General features: G+C 39.1%; 1 protein-coding gene across 4 annotated transcripts; it reads right to left on the bottom strand.

Annotated features, from left to right (window-relative positions):
• Positions 1-6,334: 6,334 nt before the first annotated feature.
• On the bottom strand, positions 6,335-19,021 carry LOC129652697 (tripartite motif-containing protein 64-like). 4 transcript variants are annotated; one of them, XM_055581582.1, is made up of 7 exons: positions 18,419-19,021; positions 15,164-15,578; positions 14,566-14,661; positions 13,282-13,512; positions 12,501-12,523; positions 11,017-11,114; positions 6,335-7,053 (listed from the first exon to the last, which is right to left on the bottom strand). In XM_055581582.1, exons 2-7 carry the CDS (start codon positions 15,572-15,574, stop codon positions 6,560-6,562), a joined length of 1,353 nt encoding a protein of 450 aa, XP_055437557.1. In that variant the 5' UTR covers positions 15,575-15,578; positions 18,419-19,021; the 3' UTR covers positions 6,335-6,559. The 4 variants fall into 4 exon arrangements, with proteins under 4 accessions (XP_055437557.1, XP_055437559.1, XP_055437561.1 ...); XM_055581584.1 differs by having other exon boundaries at positions 18,434-19,021; XM_055581586.1 differs by having other exon boundaries at positions 18,515-19,021.
• Between the last annotated feature and the right edge of the window lie 6,280 nt (positions 19,022-25,301).

Here is a 25,301-nt window from a genome sequence, read left to right as displayed (position 1 = left end):
AACCATAATCACAGAAAACTAGCCAATCTGATCACACTAGGACCACAGCCTTGTCTAACTCAATGAAACTAAACCATGCCATGTGGAGGGCCACTTAAGACAGGCTGGTCATGGTGAAGAGGTCTGACAGAATGTGGTCCACTGGAGAGGGAATGGCAAACTGCTTAGGTATTCTTGCCTTGAGAACCCCATGAACAGTATGAAAAGGCAGAATGATAGGATACTGAAAGGGAAATTCCCCGGGTCGGTAGATGCCCAATATGGTTACTGTAGATCAGTGGATAAATAACTCCAGAAAGAATGAAGGGATGGAACCAAAGAAAAAACAATACCCAGCTGTGGATGTGACTGGTGATAGAAGCAAGGTCCGATGCTGTAAAGAGCAATATTGCATAGGAACCCGGAATGTAAGGTCCATGAATCAAGGCAAATTTGAAGTGGACAAACAGGAGATGGCAAGAGTAAACGTTGACATTCTAGGAATCAGCGAACTCAAATGGACTGGAATGGGTGAATTTAACTCAAATGACCCTTATACCTACTACTGCGGACAGGAATCCCTCAAAAGAAATGGAGTAGCCATCATGGTCAGCAAAAGAGTCCAAAATGCAGTACTTGGATGCAATCTCAAAAATGATAGAATGATCTCTGTTCGTTTCCAAGGCAAACCATTCAATATCACGATAATCCAAGCCTATGCCCCAACCAGTAATGCTGAAGAAGCTGAAGTTGAACGGTTCTATGAAGACCTACAAGACCTTTTAGAACTAACACTCAAAAAAGATGTCCTTTTCATTATAGGGGACTGGAATGCAAAAGCAGGAAGTCAAGAAACACCTGGGGTAACAGGCAAATTTGGCCTTGGAATACGGAATGAAGCAGGGCAAAGACAAATAGGGTTTTGCCAAGAGAGCGTACTGGTCATAGCAAACACCCTCTTCCAACAACACAAGAGAAGACTCTACACATGGATATCACCAGATGGTCAACACCGAAACCAGACTGATTATATTCTTTGCAGCCAAAGATGGAGAAGCTCTATACAGTCAGCAAAAACAAGACCAGGAGCTGACTGTGGCTCAGATCATGAACTCCTTATTGCTAAATTCAGACGTAAATTGAAGAAAGTAGGGAAAACCACTAGACCATTCAGGTATGACCTAAGTCAAATCCCTTATGATTATACAGTGGAAGTGAGAAATAGATTTAAGGGACTAGATCTCATAGACAGAGTCCCAGATGAACCATGGACAGAGGTTCATGACACTGTACAGGAGACAGGGATCAAGACCATCCTCATGGAAAAGAAATGCAAAAAACAAAATGGCTGTCTGGGGAGGCCTTACAAATAGCTGTGAAAAGAACAGAAGCAAAAAGCAAAGGAGAAAAGGAAAAATATAAGCATCTGAATGCAGAGTTCCAAAGAATAGCAAGGAGAGATAGGAAAGCCTTCCTTGGTGATCAATGCAAAGAAATAGAGGAAAACAACAGAATGGGAAAGACTAGAGATCTCTTCAAGAAAATTAGAGATACCAAGGGAACATTTCATGCAAAGATGGGCTCAATAAAGGACAGAAACGATATGCACCTAACAGAAGCAGAAGATATTAAGAAGAGGTGGCAAGCATACACAGAAGAACTGTACAAAAAAGACCTTCACTACCCAGATAATCACGATGGTGTGATCAGGCACCCAGAGCCAGACATCCTGGAATTCAGCGAAGTCAAAAGGGCCTTAGAAAGCATCACTATGAACAAAGCTAGTGGAGATGATGGAATTCCAGTGGAGCTATTTCAAATCCTGAAAGATGATGCTGTGAAAGTGCTGCACTCAATATGCCAGCAAATTGGAAAACTCAGCAGTGGCCACAAGACTGGAAAAGGTCAGTTTTCATTCCAATCCCAAAGAAAGGCAATGCCAAGAATGCTCAAACTACCGCACAATTGCACTCATCTCACATGCTAGTAAAGTATTGCTCAAAACTTCCTGATGTTCAAGCTGGTTTTAGAAAAGGCAGAGGAACCAGAGATCAAATTGCCAACATCCGCTGGATCATGGAAAAAGCAAGAGAGTTCCAGAAAAACATCTATTTCTGCTTCATTGACTATGCCAAAGCCTTTGACTGTGTGGATCACAATAAACTGTGGAAAATTCTGAAAGAGATGGGAATACCAGACCACCTGACCTGCCTCTTGAGAAACCTATATACAGGTCAGGAAGCAACAGTTCGAACTGGACATGGAACAACAGACTGGTTCCAAATAGGAAAAGGAGTTTGTCAAGGCTGTATATTGTCACCCTGCTTATTTAACTTATATGCAGAGTACATCATGAGAAACGCTGGGCTTGAAGAAGCACAAACTGGAATCAAGATTGCCAGGAGAAATATCAATAACCTCAGATATGCATATGACACCACCCTTATGGCAGATTGTGAAGAGGAACTAAAAGGCCTCTTGATGAGAGTGAGGGAGGAGAGTGAAAAAGTTGGCTTAAAGCTCAACATTCAGAAAACGAAGATCATGGCATCCGGTCCCACCACTTCATGGGAAATAGATGGTGAAACAGTGGAAACAGTGTCTGTATTTATCTGGGCTCCAAAATCACTGCAGATGGTGATTGCAGCCATGAAATTAAAAGAAATTAAGACAGATAATGACATATGTTATCAAGAAATTGGAGGAAACAAAGCAATCATCGATTGCTTAAAAGTATGAAAGTTGATGTAGTCTCTTTGGAAAAATGTTAAGTATACGCTTTACGAGTCAACTATTTCACTCCTAGTTACACACTGGGTATCACTTCTCTTTCAATACAAAGATATGTATAATGTCTTCATGATAGCAGTATCTATGCTCACTCAATTGGAAATGAACATGTTCTTCAGTAGTAGAGAGAGTAAACTGTGGTATATTCATAGAGAACTATCATGAAACAAAATAATAAAAACACTGCATGCAACAAAGTGGATGAATCTCACCAACATAATTTTAAAGAAAAGAAACTACACAAAGAAGAGTATATGGTATGTGATTTCACTTACAAAAGCATTTCAAAAATTGATAGTGTCAGGGTATATTAATCACCAAGGTGTGATTAGCTTTATGGGAGAGGAGCTTAGAACTGGGTCAGGATTGTCAATAGAGGATTCGAAGTGGGAATATGATTGCTTGGTGTTATGAAACAGAACATTCATTTGACAATTTCTTCCCATTATTCCATCATGTATCAGTTCAGTTCAGTTCAGTCGCTCAGTCATGTCCAAGTCTTTGTGACCCTATGAATTGTAGCACACCAGGCCTCCCTGTCCATCAACAACTCCCGGAGTTCACTCAAACTCACGTCCATTGACTCGGTGATGCCATCCAGCCATCTGATCCTCTGTCGTCCCCTTCTCCTCCTGCCCCGAATCCCTCCCAGTATCACACTCTTTTCCAATGAGTCAACTCTTCGCATGAGGTGGCCAAAATACTGGAGTTTCAGCTTTAGCATCATTCCTTCCAAAGAACACCCAGGACTGATCTTCTTCAGAATGGACTGGTTGGATCTCCTTGCAGTCCAAGGGACTCTCAAGAGTCTTCTCCAACACCACAGTTCAAAAGCATCAATTCTTTGGCGCTCAGCTTTCTTCACAGACTAACTCTCACATCCATACAGGACCACTGGAAAAACCATAGCCTTGACTAGACAAACCTTTGTTAGCAAACTAATGTCTCTGCTTTTGAATATGCTATCTAGGTTGGTCATAACTTTCCTTTGAAGGAGTAAGCGTCTTTTAATTTCATGGCTGCAATCACCATCTGCAGTGATTTTGGAGCCCAGATAAATAAAGTCTGACATTGTTTCCCCATCTATTTCCCATGAAGTGATGGGACCAGATGCCATGATCTTTGTTTTCTGAATGTTGAACTTTAAGCCAAAATTTTCACTCTCCACTCTCACTTTCATCAAGAGGCTTTTTAGTTCCTCTTCACTTTCTACCATAAGGGTAGTGTCATCTGCATGTCTGAGGTTATTGATATTTCTCCCAGAAATCTTGATTCCAGCTTGTGCTTTTTCCAGCCCAGCGTTTCTCATGATGTACTCTGCATAGAAGTTAAATAAGCAGGGTGACAATATACAGCCTTGACAGACTCCTTTTCCTATTTGGAACCAGTCTGTTCCATGTCCAGTTCGAACTGTTGCTTCCTGACCTGCATATAGGTTTCTCAAGAGACAGGTCAGGTGGTCTGGTATTCCCATCTCTTTCAGAATTTTCCACAGTTTATTGTGATCTACATAGTCAAAGGCTTTGGCATAGTCAATAAAGCAGAAATAGATGTTTTTCTGGAACTCTCTTGCTTTTTCCATCATGTTTAGAGGCTACTATAAAAGGAAAGAATATTTTAGGGTCAGCAATGTGGAACTGTATACTTTTATTACATTTCCATATATATCGTATTCAGATATGGTTTCCTGCTTTTTGGATTCCAGTGACTTTTTTTTTTAATTAAACAAATTTTTTTTAATTGGAGGCTAATGACTTTACAATATTGTGGTGGTTTTTGCAATACACTGACATGAATCAGCCCTGAGTGTACATGTGTTCCCCATCCTGAACCCCCTCCCACCACCCTCCCCATCCCATCCCTCAAGGTCATCCCAGTGCACTGGCGCTGAGCACCCTGCCTCATGCATCGAACCTGGACTGGCGCTCTGTTTCACATATGGTAATATACATGTTTCAATGCCATTCTTTCAAATCATCCCACCCTCGCCTTCTCCCACAGAGTCCAAAAGTCTGTTCTTTATCTCTGTGTCTCTTTCACTGTCTTGCATATAGGGTCATTGTTACCATCTTTCTAAATTCCATATATATGCCTTAATATACTGTGTTGGTGTTTTTCTTTCTGACTGACTTCAATCTGTATAATAGGCTCCCATTTCATCCACCTCATTAGAACTGATTCAAATACATTCTTTGTAATAGCTGAGTAATATTCCATTGTGTATATGTACCACAGTTTTCTTATCCATTCATCTGCTGATGGACACCTAGGTTGCTTCCATGTCCTAGCTATTGTAAACAGTGCTGTGATGAACATCAGGGTACACGTGCCTCTTTCAGTTCTCGTTTCCTCGGTGTTTATGCCCAACAGTGGGATTTCTGAGTCGTATGGCAGTTCTGTTTGGATTCCATTGACTTCTAAGGGCACTCTTTCCACCATATCATCACAAAAGAAGATAGGATTACACCACTGAACAGCACTTTCTAACCTGTGCTCAAATGGTCTCTTCTAATTACTTTGTTACTTAGTGAAGCCCATTTATTTTGCTTACTAAATGTGAAGTGTTGAGCTCAGTCTATTACTTTAGCTACATTTTAGAAAACCTTGTCAATGGTGGACTAATACATATTTATATGAATTCATTAATTCAGGCATTTTTCATTGATCCACCTAATACTTGTATTCTATATACTGCATTGGATAGTGAAAACATAAAAGATAAATATATAACATAATAGACATAAAATGCTAGGGATGATGTCAACAAAAGAGAGGAAACTGATTTACAGATTCACAAAAAATTCAATTATTTTGAGGTTTAAAATATCTACTGTAAAATTCTATTTTAGGACATCTCTTGTGGATCAGTAGATAAGAATCTTCCCCACAATGCAGGCAAAGGCGGGTTCAACGCTTGGTCAGGGAACTAGGATGACTTGGCCCGGAGCAACTAAACCTGCGTGCTGCAGCTACTGACCTTGCCTGCTCTGGAGCCACGTGCCACAGCTAAGACCTAGTGCAGGCAAACAAATAAGTAAAGTATTTTAGAGCTTCCCTAATAGCTCCGCTAGTAAAGAATGTGCCTCGCATGCAGGAGACCCGGGTTCGAATCCTGGATTGGGAAGATCCCCTGGAGAAGGAAATGTCAACCCACTCCAGTATTCCTGCCTGGGGAATCCCATGGACAGAGGAGCCTGGTGGGCTACAGTCCGTGGAGTCACAAAAGAGTCAGACATGACATAGCGACTAAACCACCACAAAAGATAAATACTGTCTTTTCCTTCTTGGAAATTTCCATCAAGTACTAAAATTATCTACTAATTTGAGGAAAGTTTGCTCAATGTTATGATGAGATGGTATATGCTTAGAGAGTTTGTAAACATTAATGGGCATTGGAAATTTGGGGGGGTGATTGATATGTTCTGGAATTAGATATTTCTGGTTTCACACTTTTTTATATATTTCTAGAAGACATTGAATCATGTGGTTTAAATGCAGTGATCTTTATGGTATATAATTTTTAGTTTAATAGAATTGTTACTTAAAAAGGAAGAAAGGCAATGGATTATATTCTATTAAATATTCCATAAAAAACTTTTATTAAAAGAAAGTTTAATTAACAAATTAATGCATAGAGCATGGTTATGCCATTTTGTAAACATACAATCATTATGTTACCTTAAGTAACAATGTTCTCGGACAGTCAGGTATCCTGTGGCCTCACATGAGGTTAAGGGCGACAATATTCCCAGAGAAGTTGTTTCAATAAATGGTCCCAGAAGTGGGAAAATCATGGAGACCTAAGGCAAAGGAAAGGCTTCAGAGGGGAGGAGATGGAGGAAGGAAGGAAACTATATATGAGGGAACTCCTGAAAACATCATAGAAGCTCACACCTCCATTGTCATAATCCAGAAACACGCCAATCCTACCCAGAGGCCTTTTCACATACTGAACTGAGGGCCGAGTGTTGGTGAAGAGACTATAATGATCATTCACATTCACATAAAAGAGAAGAAATGCTTCTTCAGAATCAATGCTGATACTGGTATCACTTGTCAAGATGTTTTTACAGACTCCCAGAATCCAGTTGGAGGACTGCGTCACATCCGCCTCCCAGTAATGCCTGCCGGAGGTGAAGGCCCGAGCTCCCCAGGCCACAAAACTCTCCCCACCCTGGGGCTGTCTGGACACGCCATGGTCGTCATCTCCAAACATCAGACTTGTATTATCCTCAGAAAGGCTCACATTATGAAAGGTCATTTTCTGATGCAGAACGTTATCCACTGCAGAGAGAACAAAAATCAGGTCAGCAACTGGGATTTCCATGTCATGAGAGATAGAATCTCTCGACTCAATAAATTCTTTCATTTTCCTTCCTCCAAGGAAACAAAAAACAAAGGGCAGATGAAGTTCAGACTGGTTTTCTGTGAAGAATAATTATTATTGGTATCTACAGCATATAGCGACTTCACTTTCACTTTTCACTTTCATGCGTTGGAGAAGGAAATGGCAACCCACTCCCGTGTTCTTGCCTAGAGAATCCCAGGGACGGGGGAGCCTGGTAGGCTGCCATCTATGGGGTCGCAGAGTCGGACACGACTGAAGTGACTTAGCAGCAGTAGCAGCAGCAACAGCATATAGAAACACCTCAAATCAACTAGCAAAAGGAAAAAAAGACATATGAAGAACTGTGTGAAATCTGATTTAATATCAGTCTCTTGATACTTTGCTGCAGGACTAACCTAAACATTCTTTTTTCTTTTGTTAGAAATTGTTTATTTCCTTTGTCTTTCAGTTCAGTTCAGTTCAGTCGCTCAGTCGTGTCCGACTCTGTGACCCCATGAATCGCAGCACACCAGGCCTCCTTTGTCTTTAATACCATGAAACATGTGGATGACATGTTACTATCATATGGACATTTATTGGGGTATATTCTGTACCAATTATTTTCAAAGGTCCAAAATTTTATGAAAAGGCATAAATGAATAATTTGGGAGCTTCTAAAAGTATGTTCTGAACTCATTCAATGAGGCCACCATCACCCTAATACCAAAACCTGATAAAGGCCACCAAAAAAGGAAACCACAGGCCAATATCACTGATGAACATAGATGCAAAAATCCTTAACAAAATTCTAGCAATCAGAATCCAACAACACATTAAAAAGATCATACATCATGACCAAGTTTGCTTTATCCCAGGGATGCAAGGATTCTTCAATATCTGCAAATCAATCAATGTAATACACCACATTAACAAATTGAAAAATAAAAGCCATATGATTATCTCAATAGATGCAGAGAAAGCCTTTGACAAAATTCAACATCCATTTATGATAAAAACCCTCCAGCAAGCAGGAATAGAAGGAACACACTTCAACATAATAAAAGCTATATATGACAACCCCACAGCAAACATTATCCTCAATGGTGAAAAATTGAAAGCATTTCCCCTAAAGTCAGGAACAAGACAAGGGTGCCCACTCTCACCACTACTATTCAACATAGTTTTGGAAGTTTTGGCCACAGCAATCAGAGCAGAAAAAGAAATAAAAGGAATCCAAATTGGAAAGGAAGAAGTAAAACTCTCACTGTTTGCAGATGACATGATCCTCTACATAGAAAACCCTAAAGACTCCACCAGAAAATTACTAGAACTAATCAATGAATAGAGTAAAGTTGCAGGATATAAACTCAACACACAGAAATCCCTTGCATTCCTATACACTAATAATGAGAAAATAGAAAGAGAAATTAAGGACACAATTCCATTCACCATTGCAATGAAAATAATAAAATACTTAGGAATATATCTACCTAAAGAAAAAAAAGACCTATATATAGAAAACTATAAAACACTGGTGAAAGAAATCAAAGAGGACACAAATAGATGGAGAAATATACCGTGTTCATGGATTGGAAGAATCAGTATAGTGAAAATGAGTATACTACCCAAAGCAATCTATAGATTCAATGCAATCCCTATCAAGCTACCAACAGTGTTCTTCACAGAGCTAGAACAAATAATTTCACAATTTGTATGGAAATACAAAAAAACCTCGAATAGCCAAAGCAATCTTGAGAAAGAAGAATGGGACTGCAGGAATCAACCTGCCTGACTTCAGGCTCTACTACAAAGCCACAGTCATCAAGACAGTACGGTACTGGCACAAAGACAGAAATATAGATCAATGGAACAAAATAGAAAGCCCAGAGATAAACCCATGCACCTATGGACACCTTATCTTTGACAAAGGAAGCAAGAACATACAATGGAGAAAAGACAATCTGTTTAACAAGTGGTGCTGGTAAAACTGGTCAACCACTTGTAAAAGAATGAAACTAGAACACTTTCTAACACCATACACAAAAATAAACTCAAAATGGATTAAAGATCTAAATGTAAGACCAGAAACTATAAAACTCTTAGAAGAGAACATAGGCAAAACACTCTCTGATATAAATCACAGCAGGATCCTCTATGACCCACCTCCCAGAATACTGGAAATAAAAGCAATGGGACCTAATTAAAATTAAAAGCTTCTGCACAACAAAGAAAACTATAAGCAAGGTGAAAAGACAGCCTTCAGAATGGGAGAAAATAATAGCAAATGAAGCAGCTGACAAACAACTAATCTCAAATATATGCAAGCAACTCCTGCAGCTCAATTCCAGAAAAATAAACGACCCAATCAAAAAAATGGGCCAAAGAACTAAATAGACATTTCTCCAGAGAAGACATACAGATGGGTAACAAACACATGAAAAGATGCTCAACATCACTCATTATCAGAGAAATGCAAATCAAAACCACAATGAGGGACCATTTCACGCCAGTCAGAATGGCTGCTATCCAAAAGTCTACAAGCAATAAATGATGGAGAGGGTGTGGAGAAAACGGAACCTCTTACACTGTTGGTGGGAATGCAAACTAGTACAGCCACTATGGATAACAGTGTGGAGATTCCTTAAAAACCTGGAAATAGAACTGCCAAACGACACAGCAATCCACTGCTGGGCATAAACACCGAGGAAACCAGAACTGAAAGAGACACGTATACCCCAATGTTCATTGCAGCACTGTTTATAATAGCCAGGGCACAGAAGCAGCCTATATGTCCATCAGCAGATGAATAGATAAGAAATCTGTGGTACATATATACAATGGAATATTACTCAGCCATTAAAAATAATCCATTTGAATCAGTTCTAATGAGGTGGATGAAACCGGAGCCTATTATACAGAGTGAAGTCAGCCAGAAAGAAAAACACCAATACAGTATAATAAAGCATATATATGGAATTTAGAAAGATGGTAATGATAACCCTGTATGCAAGACAGCAAAAGAGACACAGATATATAGAGCAGTCTTTTGGACTCTGGGAGAGGGTGAGGGTGGGATGATTTGGGGGAATGGCATTGAAACATGTATATTATCATATGTGAAATGAATCACCAGTCCAGGTTTGATCCATGATATAGGATGCTCAGGGCTGGTGCACTGGGATGAGCCAGAGGGATGGTATGGGGAGGGTAGTGGGAGGGGGATTCAGGATGGGGAACACTTGTACATCCGTGGCGGACTCATGTTGATGTACGGCAAAACCAAAACAATATAGTAAAGTAAAAACAAATAAATAAAAATATTATTTTATAAATAACAAATAAAATAAAATATTTTTTAAAAATTAAAAATAAATAAATAAAAGTATGTTCTGGCTAACCATGTTCACATATCCTTCAGTTGTTTTGAGATTGATCCAATAGCAATACAATCATTCTACTTAAGCCATTTTAGTCTTTCTTGTTGATTTTTTCTGATAGCAAATATTCTTTTACAATGCAGTTTTTTATAAAGGCAGTTATAATATAGAGCATATTAGAACCCAGCAAGGACATATTTAACTTTCAAGAGTGAAATAACTGAGTAAACAAAATATTGATTGATATTTTGATTAATTGATCATCACAAAACTAAATTCTATTTCTTTGTAATCACATGAGCAACCTGGTTGTTCTTTTCTTGCTCTGTCTATGACATAAATATATGTCTGGCTTTAAATCGTCAGTAAACTGTAGGTTGCAAAGCTCAACTGCAATCGTATTAATATAGGCAGAAAATATGTAGCAACTTTGTAAAGTTATGTACTAACTTGATGTCAGAAAAAGTAAAATAAGAGAAGAAAGTTCCTTCCTAGGAAGCTCTCATGAAACACAGTCCTGATCACCACACGGATGACTCTTACCTCTGAAGTTGTTCAGCATGTCTAGGATTCCAGGGACAGGCCAACAAGTGAGCTCTGGGTTCACTGACTGAGGCTTCTGCATCTCTACCAAGTCAGTCCTGTAACAAATGACATCAATATATGTCAAGGCCAAAGGCTAATCATATGAACATTAAAAAAAAAAATTATTCCTGTATATGTTGTCATAATTCTCTTATTTTTTGGTTAATTGCATATGTATTATATTCTACACACTTGGGAATATAAAAATGTTACTATATTCTTTTCTAAATGTAAGTTATATCAAATTGCAACTTCCCCATTCTTCCAAGACATGATTTCAGTTTTCAACTCATTGAACTTCATTCCCTCCCTCTATTCCATCTCAGGTAATGCAAAGATCCTGGGCAGTTTACAGAGACCAGAAAATTCAGGAAATTCCTTTGAGACTTGAGATAGCAAGTAGTCATCAAGGATACATTCTATTAACACAAGGAAGAGTTCACTGAGCGAGACAGCTTTGCTCTTGTCAGCCCAGCAAGGGAATCCAATTCAAGCCTGGCTTCCCTGGTCCTGGAAGCCTAGTATCCCAGAGAACACGAGGAAGCCCTCCCTCTGAGGTCCTGCGTACAAGAGGGCTTGCTGTGATGAAACAGGCTGAGTCACTGCTACTCCTAGGAACAAAATCATAGCACTTTTTTCCATTCTTAGGGAATCTCCCTCTTCACTCTCTTATTCGTCTTCCAACTCCCTATGGTAGGTGCTTCCTTTTTGATAGCTTAGAAAATTCCCTTCACTAAAGTTTATTGTGAGCTTCCCAGATGGTGCTAGTAGTAAAGAACCCGCCTGCCAATGAAGGAGACATGAAACATGGGTTTGGTCCCTGGGTCAAGAAGATCCTCTGGAGTAGGGCATGCCAACTTACTCCAGTATTCTTGCCCAGAAAATTCCATGGAGCCTGGAGGGTTTCAATCCATGGGCTCACAAAGAGCCAGACACGGCTTAGTGCATATATATGTCAATTCCATATTCTCAAACTATCACTCCAACCATCCCTCCACTCTGGTTCTGAATGGAAAATGCTTAGAAAAAACTTTAAGAAAGATCCAAAAGGTAAAACTTGAAAATGCCAAATAACAATGAACTATTTACATATTATTTAAATTGCATTTATCTATTAGGTGTTGCCTGGAGAATCCCACGGACAGAGGAGCCTGGCAGGCTTCAGTCCATAGAGTCACAAAGAGTTGGACAGGACTGAAGCAACTTAGCACACACAAACACACACACATAAGTAGTCTACAAATGGCTTAAAGTGTATGGGAGCATGCTTATAAGATATCTGCAAATACTATGCATTTTCAATAAGAGACTTTGCATTCTGGAATTTAGATATTCAGGAGGAGCTGAAAGCAATTTCCAATGGTACCAAGAAAGAAATGTGTAACCCACTTAATCAAACAGAGAAAGTTGATCAGAATTAAAAATCATTAATTTATACTCACATCTCTGATACATTTCCCAAGGCCTGCAATGAAAAAAAAAAAAAAAGATGATGTTAATCATGAGAGTTCTGTCCTTTCACATCTTCTGTACTATTCCTGATTGTTCAATAACGTATTGTTTTTCTAATTCTCTTCTAAGGAACAATCAGAAGCCATCTTAATAACAGAGCTTAAAGTAAAACATGATGGGCTTCCTCGGGGCACATTAAGGAAGGAAGGAGGCCAGGAAGAGTGTGTTCAATGATGCAGCCACATCTAGGATTCCAATGTCACTCATTGCCCATGCCACTCCCAAGGAGCGATCTCACCATCTATGATAACAATTAAAGCAAAAATGGGAACCATATAAGATGAACTCTAGAGTGCCTTGAAACTAATGACCAATTCTGACAATCTTGCTTAGAAAATGGGCAAAACCTTAATGTCTGCACTAAGTTTGGGATAACAGCAAGTGACAGAGGTTTAGGATAACATCTACTGAGATTTATTCCAAGAAGTTAACTTGACCCCTGGTCACAGAATATTGCTGATTTTGGATCATCTGTCTGAATAGTACTCTGGATCAAACCGAACATATCTGGCCCTATGTTAGCTAGAAAAAGGGCAAAAATCTTCCTAAGATTACCATGATATGATAAAACAGGGGATTTGACAAACGCAATAATGGGGGTCAGGGAGCACCATCCCTTAGCTGAGAGTAACAGCATATGCAGGGAACATTTCAGTGGCACAGCAGCTCGTCCAGAAGAGTGTTTCTCTGTCTGAAACCCTCCTTTCTCACCTGGAGCAGCTCCATGTCCGGCTTGTGGCACAACTCAGTCAGCTCTCCGTACATTTCTTTCAGACTTTCTCTGTACTGAGACAATGTGAACACACTCTCCTTGAGTCGGTGACAAATCTCGTTTGCTTCTCGCTCCAGGGCCTCCAGGTGCAGTTGCTCCTCCCCCTGGAGCATTGGATGCATCCTCTGATATTCAAGTTTGATCATCTCTTTCCTTAAGGCCACAAACTTCTGAGGGGATAGTGGATTCAAAGCATTGATTATGTTCACATTCAAAAGAAAATCTCAAATATTATTTCCCAAATATCATCAAAAAAGCTCTTGAAAAATTTTTGCCTAACACATCAAAAAGTCTTGAATATTTGTTGGTCCTTCCTGTCCATCCTTTCTCTTAGTGCTTAGTCTCTGTTTGTGTATAAATCAAGCAATATGAGTGGTCCCAGGCTCTCTTCCTAGCAGGATTCTTCAGGGTTCTTCAGATCAGTCCCTCAGTTGTGTCCAACTCTTTGCCATCCCATAGACTGCAGCACGCCAGGCCTCCCTGTCCAACACCAACTCCCAGAACTTGCTCAAACTCATGTCCATCGAGTCAGTGATCATCCAACCATCTCAGCCTCTGTCATCCCCCTCTCCTCCAGCCCTCAATCTTTCCCAGAATCAGGGTCTTTTCCAATAAGTCAGTTCTTCCCATCAGGTGGTCAAACCACTGGAGTTTTAGTTTCAGCATCAGTCCTTCCAAAAAATATTCAGGACTAATTTCTTTTAGGATGGACTGGTTGGATCTCCTTGAAGTCCAAGGGGCTCTCAAGAGTCTTCTCCAAAACCTCAGGGTTCTTACTCTATCAATTATTTCCTTTCTAACCTGAATGTTGTTTTAGTCTTTTTTTCTTTCCCTGATTTTTCCAAGTATTCTTCTATGAGGCAAATCCCACTTAGTAAAGTTTTTAAAATATGCTCTGTTTTCCCTCTAGGTACTACTCTCCTCTCCTTCTCAGTCACACTGAGTGCAATGTTGTCTTATACTTCAAGTCTGAGAACATTCATTCAAACCTTCAAAATTGGCCTAGGCATGCTTTTCATGCTTTGGTTCTCCTACATACCAGTATTCTTCGAACTAGAATGCATAGGCCTGTTCTAATTGTGATTACTGATAGGTCATTTGAAAACAATACTTTTCCAAAAAAGAGACCAATATCCTTTAAGGGGAACTTATATTGACCTAAACATCTAAGCTAGCATTCTATCAATATCTATACAAATAAATAGGAATATTTTTATTCTTACCTTAAATGACCGAGCTTTTTTAGCTTCCTGAGTCAGAATGAGTTGCACTTTTTCTCTCATTCCCCATAAATAATCCATTCTATTCAGAAGTTTCTCCTGAAAAATACCCATGAGATTTAGTGACATGGAAGATGACATCATAAGTTTTATCCCCTTATTCATGAGCAAAGGCAGTTGTTGGTAACACAGAAATCTTGAGTTAGAGTACTGTGGTCCTGTTTTCCCACTGAATCTAATTTGATTGGAACATTTCAGTGTTAAAGTGACAGAAACGCATACTAGAGAATTGGGGGAACTTAAAAGATGATGAAATCCTTTTCCTAAGAAATTGACACTCAGACTCTAATACAGCACAAGTAAGAAAGCCTCAAGCTCCCATCAGAAGCCTGTGGCCCTGGCGCCACCCTTCCCGGGATGCTGCATTTCTACACGTGTGGACAATTGGGCAACAACACTGAGAGCACACATTATATGTGAGGATCCACATTCAGAAATCCCACCTCCACTATCTCCATCCCCACCACCATCACAGCATCCTCGTCTTCCTCTCTGACTTAGGAGCCTCTAGATCCCAAACTGCTCTAGAGGCATCACCTACCCGGGACTCCTCAGCAGCCCTGTGTATTGGGCTGTGGCTGTGAGCTGCGTGCTCGGGGCGTTCAGAGCAGGGCCCACAGAGCAGGGTCTGGTCAACCTCACAGAAGAGGCCTTTGGCTTCCTGGTGTGTCACACAGATCTGCTCCTCAGAGCTGTGGTCGTGGTCAACTTTGGTCTGTCTGACAAGGGAAGCCAGCCTCTTGAGGACAATATTGGTTTGGAAATCAGGGCTCTCTGCTATTCCCCTGCACTCAGGGCAGCTCCTTGGAGTCTGGCCTTCTTCCCAGCAAAGGCTGAGACAGGGACGGCAGAAGCTGTGCCCACAGTCTATGGTGATGGGGTCCAAGAAGCAGTTCATGCAGATGGAGCAGGTGAGTTCACTCTGGAAGGCTTCCAGTGTGTCTGAATCCATGTTTCTAAAAATGAAAGAGAGAAATAGAGAGTACAAGAGAGAGAAAGTCTTTCTTCTGCCCTGATCAGGGAAAATAAATCCTTTGGACAAAGTCTTGTCTTGAACTCCTAATTAATTTCCATATTTACTTACCCCCCAATACAAATCTAGAAATGTTGAATACAGAGAGGTTGGGATCATGGTTTGATACAAATGATGAAATTAGATAGAGAGCCCCTAACATCTTTTTTTGTATAAAATAAACCATGATCTCAGTCATACCTAAATTACATGGAAAAGCTAAAGATTAGATCAGAGGGTAAATGTTAGGATGATTCCAGAGTTACTTTTATTAGCTGATTGGTTTAGAAGTACATATGTATTCTCAGTCTGTCTCTATCTTTCTTTCTGGCTCTTCATGACTCACTGACTAGATCCTGAACCTGCACACACTTCATCTCTACGCTAATGTTCTCTTTTGCTTTGAAGTATAACATGTGCTTCTTTTAAAGACAAGTAAAATTGTTTGCAAACATTTTAAACTTAATATAATCAATGCTGGCTTTAATTTTGAAGTTCTGAAACTATAAACATTTCAGTGTTTGCTTCCAACTTAAATAGTAAAACTCCTTCCTTTAAGACAAAAAGAAATAAAAAAAAATATGTTTTATCTAGTTCAGGAAAACTATTTTTCCTGAAATCAGTTTAGATCATCAGAGTTGGTCATATTTTGAACTAGTGAACATTCAAGCTACAACAATAATCACTAAAAATTAATCAGCTGGTTTTTAAAACAAAAGAAAAATGTTTGAATGTACACAAGGTTTCCTGTCTACACTAGAAATTCCAGAGTTGTAGTTAATGTAAGCAATTTCATATCCTCTTTGTTTCTAATATTTCTTTCTTTGACAAATGCCACTTCTTGGGAGTCCCTATTGGTTGATTGGATCCATTCTGAAAACTTCAATTCCAGACTGCAAACTAATGGTTTTAAAAAGGTAACAAGTATGATCTTTACAAGAAGGTATTCTGATTAATTTCGCCCATTTAACTCATGCTCTTCTTTGTAAAGTCTATGAAATGTATACATCATGTTGAACACTTTAGGAGTTCTATGGGTTTTATAAATACTCATGTTTTTAGGAATGTCTTTTAAGACCTAAACACATCTAATGACCTAAAAGGTAGTGGAAAATAAAAATGATTAAATAACTTAATATTACAGATAAAATATCTGCAACAGATATTTTCAATATTGGTGTCATCTTCCAAACCTAAGAAAACTACCTGCTTGCTTGAACAAGAGCCAATCTAATCTTTAATTAAATTAAAAATTTAATTAAGACAAATATTTAAATGGAAAATATTTGGATAAAGGAAAGTGGGCATGAAGATATAATTTCAGTTATCACACATTGTGACTAAGTATTTGGTTTAACTACACGATTCTTGTTATCTTCCCTGTCTATGAGAAGTTGAATGTAACAGGCTACTTCTTTCCAAGGCTGAAAATTTAGCTCTGGTCAAAAGAGACAGAAAGTAAACCCTTGCTTAATTAAACAATTATAACATCAGGTTTAAGATGCCTTTGGAAAAATTATGAGCAGTGATGTGTGCAGTTATATTTATAGGTAGAAATTATTGAGAGGGCCATTACAGACTTCTGATCAATGACCACAAAATGTTCAGTAGTATAGAACCTAACGCCATGGACTAAAATGTCCATCAAATAAGGACAGAGTTTGATGAAGAGGAAATACAGTAAGCTCAGTTTAGAATGGGCTAGAAACTGGCAAAGAATTCATTATGAATATAATCACTTCTATACTGATAACATTAATGATCATGATAATATGAAAATAATAGGAGAACCTAATACGTGTTGCTTACTATTTCTAGGCATTGGATTAGATCAATTTCATTAGATCCAATTCATTAGATCCAATTTCATTGGATCATGGGGATTGGATTAAGTAGGTTTCAACGGTTTGACTTCAATAAATGGCATCCAAAATCTAATCAATCAACTTTTCCAAATCTAATCATGTGCACCTATAAGGGCTAATAACTCTATAGCTTGTTAAGAAATGGGCGTGGTCCTCAGATCATATATAAAGCATCCAGCAAAGATCCAAGCTCTTTTTCTCCAGACGTCAGAGCTGTTGTGTTTGGAGTTGGCTGGTCTGTAGATACTTTTGAGTTTCTGCCACAAGAAGGTGAGTACCTAAACTCCAACCTGAATTTAACAGAGTTACTTACTGCATAAGACTGGAAAATTTCTATATAAATTAAATAATAATTTATTTTTATTTAAATAAATTAAATAATAAAATAAATATTTAAATAAATTAAATAATAAAATAAAAAATAAATAAATAAAATAGTTATATAATTTTATTTATTTATTTTTTCTTTTATTTTATTTTTAAACCTGAAACACTGTATTAGTTTTGCCAAACATCAAAACGAATCCACCACAGGTATACATGTGCTCCCCATCCTGAACCCTCCTCCCTCCTCCCTCCCCACACCATCCCTCTGGGTCATCCCAGCCCCAAGCATCCAGTATCGTGCATTGAACCTGGACTGGCAACTCGTTTCATACATGATATTACACATGTGTAATATATAACTATTTTAATCTTCTGAACAATGCTAACCAGTTTTCTATTTTTACCCCCAATCTGTAAGGAAGTGACTTGACATAGAGTGAGTAAAATAAGTAATTTGTCTACAAATCTCACATGGAATAAATGCTTGATTCAGTGCTCACATATAGATATTACTGTTGAAATTTAAAAAAATATTTTTTGTCCACAATTACCATTACAGTTTACTTAATTGAACATAGAAGAATCATTGTACCTTCATCAAACTCACCTTTGGGTTCTGTTAATGAAATTTTCCAGTCTTATGCAGTAAGTAACTCTGTTATATTCAGGTTGGAGTTTAGGTACTCACCTTCTTGTGGCAGAAACTCAAAAGTATCTACAGACCAGCCAACTCCAAACACAACAGCTCTGACGTCTGGAGAAAAAGAGCTTGGATCTTTGCTGGATGCTTTATATATGATCTGAGGACCACGCCCATTTCTTAACAAGCTATAGAGTTATTAGCCCTTATAGGTGCACATGATTAGATTTGGAAAAGTTGATTGATTAGATTTTGGATGCCATTTATTGAAGTCAAACCGTTGAAACCTACTTAATCCAATCCCCATGATCCAAGCTTTGGTAAAATGTAATGACATTACTTTACACTTGTAATCCATGAAGTTGTTGTTTGGAAAATAAATGAACTCCCCAAATATGAATTTCCTCTCTCCATTTAATGAACTATATTATAGTCCTAATTGCATTGACTCATCACCCACTAAATTTATGTATGTCTGAGTTTGCCTGCGTTCCTTCCGTGACAACCCTTCAGAACGTGGAATCCTTCGCATTCCGTTTTTCAACCCCCAAGCTCCTCAATAACACCACTGCTCTGGTCCTCATAACCTTCTACTCTTTGGTGACGATGACTGTTCTCAACCTCATCTGAACTGAATTTCTCTCAAATTTTATTCTTTTCATTCAGTCCTCCATGAAATTCTTTCCTCTAAGATTTGGGTTTTTTTGTTTGTTTTGTATGTGCATATTTGGTTACACACTATTGCCTTTTTTCAGTCCGTAACTGCACACACAATAGCTGTTAATGACTGCTTTCTAAAACTGTCCCTTTTCTTCCCTCCCTGCATATGATTTCATTCCCACTCATTCAAGAATAGAAAGATTGATAGTTTGTTGCAAAATTAGTGATTACATCATAGTTTTATACTATGCTGCTAAGTCACTTCAGTCGTGTCTGATTCTGTGCGACCTCATAGACGGCAGCCCACCAGGCTCCCCCGTCCCGGGGATTCTCCAGGCAAGAACATTAGAGTGGGTTGCCATTTCCTTCTCCAATGCATGAAAGTGAAAAGTGAAAGTGAAGTATGATTGACTAAAAAAGTCCTAGACAATTTGAGAAAGAAATATGATATTGACTGTTAAGTATGGGCAGCTATCTCTTAAGGCTTTCTTTTTTACTGTGTTTTCATTCTAGCCTTCAAAAACACTTTCTTACTTTAACCCAAGATGGGTCATAGTGCTTCACTCAAGGAAGGAGAGTAGACATGAAAATTTCTTTATTTACTTTAAAATTTTTATTGAAATATCATTGATTTACAATGTTGTTTTAGTTTGAGGTATATAGCAAAGTGAATCACTTACACATATACATATAGCCACTGTTTTTTAAAGAAAATTTTCCCATATATATCAATAGAGAGTGATGAGTAGAGTTCCCTGTGTGATACAGTGGGCCCTTCAGTTCAGTTCAGTCGCTCAGTCGTGTCTGACTCTTTGCAATCCCATGAATCGCAGCACACCAGGCCTCCCTGTCCATCACCAACTCCCGGAGTTCACTCAGACTCTCGTCCATCGAGTCAGTGATGCCATCCAGCCATCTCATGCTCTGTCGTCCCCTTCTCCTGCTGCCCCCAATCCCTCCCAGCATCAGAGTCTTTTCCAATGAGTCAACTCTTCGCATGAGGTGGCCAAAGTACTGGAGTTTCAGCTTTAGCATCATTCCTTCCAAAGAAATCCCAGGGCTGATCTCCTTCAGAATAGACTGGTTGGATCTCCTTGCAGTCCAAGGGACTCTCAAGAGTCTTCTCCAACACCACAGTTCGAAAGCATCAATTCTACGGCGCTCAGCTTTCTTCACAGTCCAACTCTCACATCCGTATATGACCACTGGAAAAACCATACCCTTGACTAGATGGACCTTTGTTGGCAAAGTAATGTCTCTGCTTTTCAATATGCTATCTAGGTTGGTCATAACTTTCCTTCCAAGAGTAAGCGTCTTTTAATTTCATGGCTGCAGTCACCATCTGCAGTGATTTTGGAGCCCCCCAAAATAAAGTCTGACACTGTTTCCACTGTTTCCCCATCTATTTCCCATGAAGTGATGGGACCAGATGCCATGATCTTCATTTTCTGAATGTTGAGCTGTAAGCCAACTTTTTCACTCTCCTCTTTCACTTTCATCAAGAGGCTCCTTAGTTCTTCACTTTCTGCCATAAGGGTGGTGTCATCTGCATATCTGAGGTTATTGAGATTTCTCCCAGCAATCTTGATTCCAGCTTGTGCTTCTTCCAGCCCAGTGTTTCTCATGATGTACTCTGCATAGAAGTTAAATAAGCAGGGTGACAATATACAGCCTTGACATACTCATTTTCCTATTTGGAACCAGTCTGTTGTTCCATGTCCAGTTCTAACTGTTGCTTCCTGACCTGCATACAAATTTATTATCTATTCTATATATTATAATGGATATAAGTCAATCTCTCAATTTTTCTGCCCCTTCTTATAAGTTGCTAATCATAAATTTGTTTTCTACATGTGTATCTTTTTAAAATAACTTCATTTCTACCATTTTCTTAAGATTCCACATATAAGTAATGTCATATGATATTTTTCCTTTTTTTTTTTCTGACTTCTTTCCTTCCTTTTCCTGACAATATCCAGGTCCATCCACGTTGCTGCAAATGGCATTTTGTTCTTTTTTATGGCTGAGTAATATTACATTGTATATGACATCGACATCATCTGTATCCATTCATGAAAAGGCAAAAAGATATAACACTGAAAAATGAACCCTTCAGGTCAGTAGGTGTCCAATATGCTACTGGAGAGGAGTGGAGAAGGAACTCCAGAGCAAATGAAGAGGCTGAGTCAAAATGGAAATGAAGCCCAGTTGTGGATGTGTCTGGTGGTGAAAGTAAAGTCCTATGCTGTAAAGAAGAATACTGCAGAGAAACCTGGAATATTAGGTCCATGAATCAAGGTACATTGGAAGTGGTCAAACAGGAGATGGCAAAAGTGAACATTGACATTTTAGGAATCAGTGAACTAAAAGGGACTGGAATGGGCAAATTTAATTCAGATGACCATTATATCTACTACAGTAGGTAAGAATCTCTTAGAAGAAATGGAGTAGCCATCATAGTCAACAGAAGAGTCCAAAAGGCAGTACTTGGATACAATCTCAAAACAATAGAATGATCTCTGTTTCCAAGGCAAACCATTCAATAGCACGGTAATCCAAGTCTATGCCCCAACCACTAATGCTGAAGAAGATGAGGTTGAATGGTTCTATGATGACCTACAAGAACTTCTAGAACTAACACACAAAAAAAGATGTCCTTTTCATCATAGGGGACTGGAATGCAAAAGTAGGAAGTCAAGAGACACCTGGAGTAACAGTTAAGTCTGACCTCGGAGTACAAAATGAAGCAGGGGAAAGGCTAACAGAGTTTTGCCAAGATAAAACACTGGTCTTCTACCATCTTCCAACAATACAACAGATGACTCTACATATGGACATCGCCAGATGGTCAATACCAAAATCAGATTGATTATATTCTTTGCAGCTAAAGATGGAGAAGCTCTATACAGTCAGCAAAAACAAGACTGGAGCTGACTGTGGCTCAGATCATGAACTCCTTATTGCCAAAATCAGACTTAAATTAAAGAAAGTAGGGAAAACCACTAGGCCATTCAGGTATGACATAAATCAAATCCTTCATGATTATACAGTGGAAGTGACAAATAGATTCAGGGATTAGATCTGATATGGATCTAATGTGAGAGTTGGAACATGAAGGCTGAGTGCTGAAGAATTGATGCTTTTGAACTGTGGTACTCTCGAGAGTCCCTTGGCAGCAAGGAGATCAAACCAGTCCATCCTAAAGGAAATCAACCTTGAATATTCATTGAAGGGACTGATGCTGAAGCTGAAGGTCCAGTATTTTGGTCACCTTATGCAAAGAGCTGACTCATTAGAAAATACCCTGATGCTGGAGGCAGGAGAAGGGGGCAACAGAAGAGGAGATGTTTGGATGGCATTACCAAGTCAATGGACATGAGTTTGAGCAAACTCCGACAGATAGTAAAGGACAGGGAAGCCTGTTGTGCTGCAGCCCATGGGGTCACAAAGAGTCAGACACAACTGAGTAACTGAACAAAAATCCTTAATATTATTCAATTAAAATACTGCATCACTGTTTTTTTTTTAATTTGTGCAATTGTATAACAAATACATGGTGGAGACTGACGTGGTGGTGCAGTGGATAAGAATCAACCTTCCAATGCAGGGGACACAAGTTGATGGGTCCTGGAAGATTCCACATGTCTCAGAGTGACTAAAGCCCATATACCACAACTACTGAGCCCAAGCTCTAGAACCCAGGAGCCACAACTACTAAGCCTGCATGCTGCAACTACTGACTATTTGCCTAGAGCTTGTGTTCTGAAACAAGAGAAGTCACAGCAATGAGTAGGCTGTGCACCACAATGCGGAGTAGCCCCCACTTGCCACAAATAGAGAAAAGCCCATGCAGCAATGAAGACTCAGCACAACCAAAAATAGGTAAGTAAAATTAGGGAAAACAAATTTTTTTAAGAAATGCATAGTAGGAGGAAAGTAGATGTTGAGTGCCAAAAAGAATAAACTGTCAAGGCTGGGACTTGAATGTGTTCAGAATCTTTGCACATCTTCTCCATACTTTGTTCTTTATCTCAGGTAGCCAGACACTACAGCCTGTTTCCAGCAGGCTCTGGAAGGACATTAGAGGGTAGGAGAAAGAGAGAAATTGCTGTTATTTCTTCTCTTCCTCTCTACCTCAGGCACCATCTCCTTCATGGTTTCAGCCTGGAACTGACTCTGATTCTGACTCTAAGGATAATTAATATCATTACTACCCTATCTCCACAGCCTAGTTTGGTGATGGCTTTCTTGCCGATGCTAATCTCTGGGTGATTCTACTATCTCTTGTCTCTATTGTCCCCTCTTATTTCACCAGTATAACCAATTCCTTGCATTACATTCCCTCTTTTTTAAATGCCCAGAATTTTTTTGAGTTTTACTTATCCATTTGCATTTCATATTTTAAAGCCTCAAGACCACTAGTTAAAATATGAATCGGGGACTTCGCTGGTGGTCCACTGGTTAAGAATCCACCTTCCAACCAGAGGATCCCTAGTTGGGAAACTAAGATCCCATATTCCATAGAACAACTAAGACTCAATGCAGCCAATAAATAAATTTTTTACAAATGCTAATCAGTTCCAGGTAACAAATTATCCCTTATGAAATGAAGTAAATGTAATGTAAGAGAAGTAATCTCTTCTAAAATGGACTAAGTATGCCCTATTTGTGTTTCTCAGAGGAGAGCATAACTTTTTGTCTCTTTTTTGTTCCAGAGGTTTTGATTTACATATAATTCAGAGCTGCCCCTGGTGGCTCAGACTGTAAAGAATCAGTCTGCAAGGCAGGAGACCCAGATTCAATCCCTGGGTCAGGAAGATCCCCTGGAGAAGGAAATGGCAACCCACTCCAGTATTCTTGCCTGGAAAAATCCCATGGATGGAGGCACCTGGCAGGCTACAGCCCATGGACTAGCAGAGGTGGAGTGGACTGAGCAACTAACACTTTCACTTTTCAGAGCTGTCAATCAGCAAGTTTAAATATTTGTTTAAACTAGCTGCAGAAGGAAATGGCAACCCACTCCAGTACTATTGCCTGGAAAATCCCATGGACGGAGGAGCCTGGTAGGCCACAGTCCATGGGGTGGCAAAGAGTCAGACACGACTGAGCGACTTCACTTTCACTTTCACTTTAAACTAGCTAAAATTTATTTAAAGGTACATCTATAAATTAAACATGTTAAAGATATATGAAGCATTGCATTTCACTACCTGTGTTCCCTATTGATTCAACTCAGTCATCCAGTTTATCTTTGCCTTCATACAGGTGAACCAAACAAGATAGTCAGCCTTGTCCCCCAGAAAACATACCACACAGTTGTGTGTGAGTCGCTTCGGTTGTGTCCTTCTTTGAAACCCCACGGACTGTAGCCCACCAGGCTTCTCTGTCCATGGGGATTCTCCAGACAAGAATACTAGAGTGGATTGCTGTGCTCTGCTCCAGGGTATCCTCCCGACCCAGGGATTGAACCCGCATCTCTTATGTCCCCTGCATTAGCAGGAGAGTTCTATACCACTATTGCCTCCTGGGAAGCCCCATTATACAGTTAGATAAAGGAAAACACAAAACAATTTTTGGAAACACACTTAAATTAATCCAAGATTTAGTAAAATACAACTAAAATGCTCAATGCAAAAAATATTTAGAATTATATAATAATAATGTTCTGGAAATAAAATCAGTCAGACATGTATTTTTAAAGTAATTCTTAGTGTCCACATTATAAAAAGTATTTAAAATATTTGAAATGAATTTCAACAATATATTCAAAAATATCATTAAAACATAATATTGAAAACACTAATGAACTATTTTACATTCTTTTTTATACTAAGTTTTTGATGTGCAGCATGCATTTTATAGTAACAACTCAGTTTATTTCAGATTAGTCACATTTCAAGTGCCTGAAACCTAAATGTGGCTACCCTGTTAGACATTATTGTTGTTGTTCAGTCACTAAGTTGTGTCTGACTCTTTGGGACCCTATGGACTGCAGCACATCAGGCTTCCCTGTCCTCCACTATCTTCTGGAGTTTCCTCACATTCATATTGAGTCAGTGATATTATCCAACCATCTCATCCTCTACTCTCCCTTTCTCCTTTTGCTTTCAATCTTTCCCAGCATCGGGGTCCTTTCCAATAAATCAGCTCTTCACATCAGGTGGTCAAAGTATTG

The sequence above is a fragment of the Bubalus kerabau genome, chromosome 5, assembly GCF_029407905.1.
Source record: "Bubalus kerabau isolate K-KA32 ecotype Philippines breed swamp buffalo chromosome 5, PCC_UOA_SB_1v2, whole genome shotgun sequence".
Lineage (NCBI taxonomy): Eukaryota > Metazoa > Chordata > Mammalia > Artiodactyla > Bovidae > Bubalus > Bubalus kerabau.
Note: the sequence above shows the minus strand (reverse complement) of the source record. Positions and strands in the feature narration are given on the sequence as shown.

What these genes read in the sequence shown, in the direction of transcription:
- LOC129652697 (XM_055581582.1), bottom strand. Translation starts at nt 15,574, where the DNA reads ATGGATTCAGACACACTGGAAGCCTTCCAGAGTGAACTCACCTGCTCC. An exon ending in GGGCTGCTGAGGAGTCCCGG is followed by an intron (nt 14,662 to 15,163) that starts GTAGGTGATGCC and finishes GGTATTTTTCAG; the next exon opens with GAGAAACTTCTGAATAGAAT. An exon ending in CGGACATGGAGCTGCTCCAG is followed by an intron (nt 12,524 to 13,281) that starts GTGAGAAAGGAG and finishes TTTTCATTGCAG; the next exon opens with GCCTTGGGAAATGTATCAGA.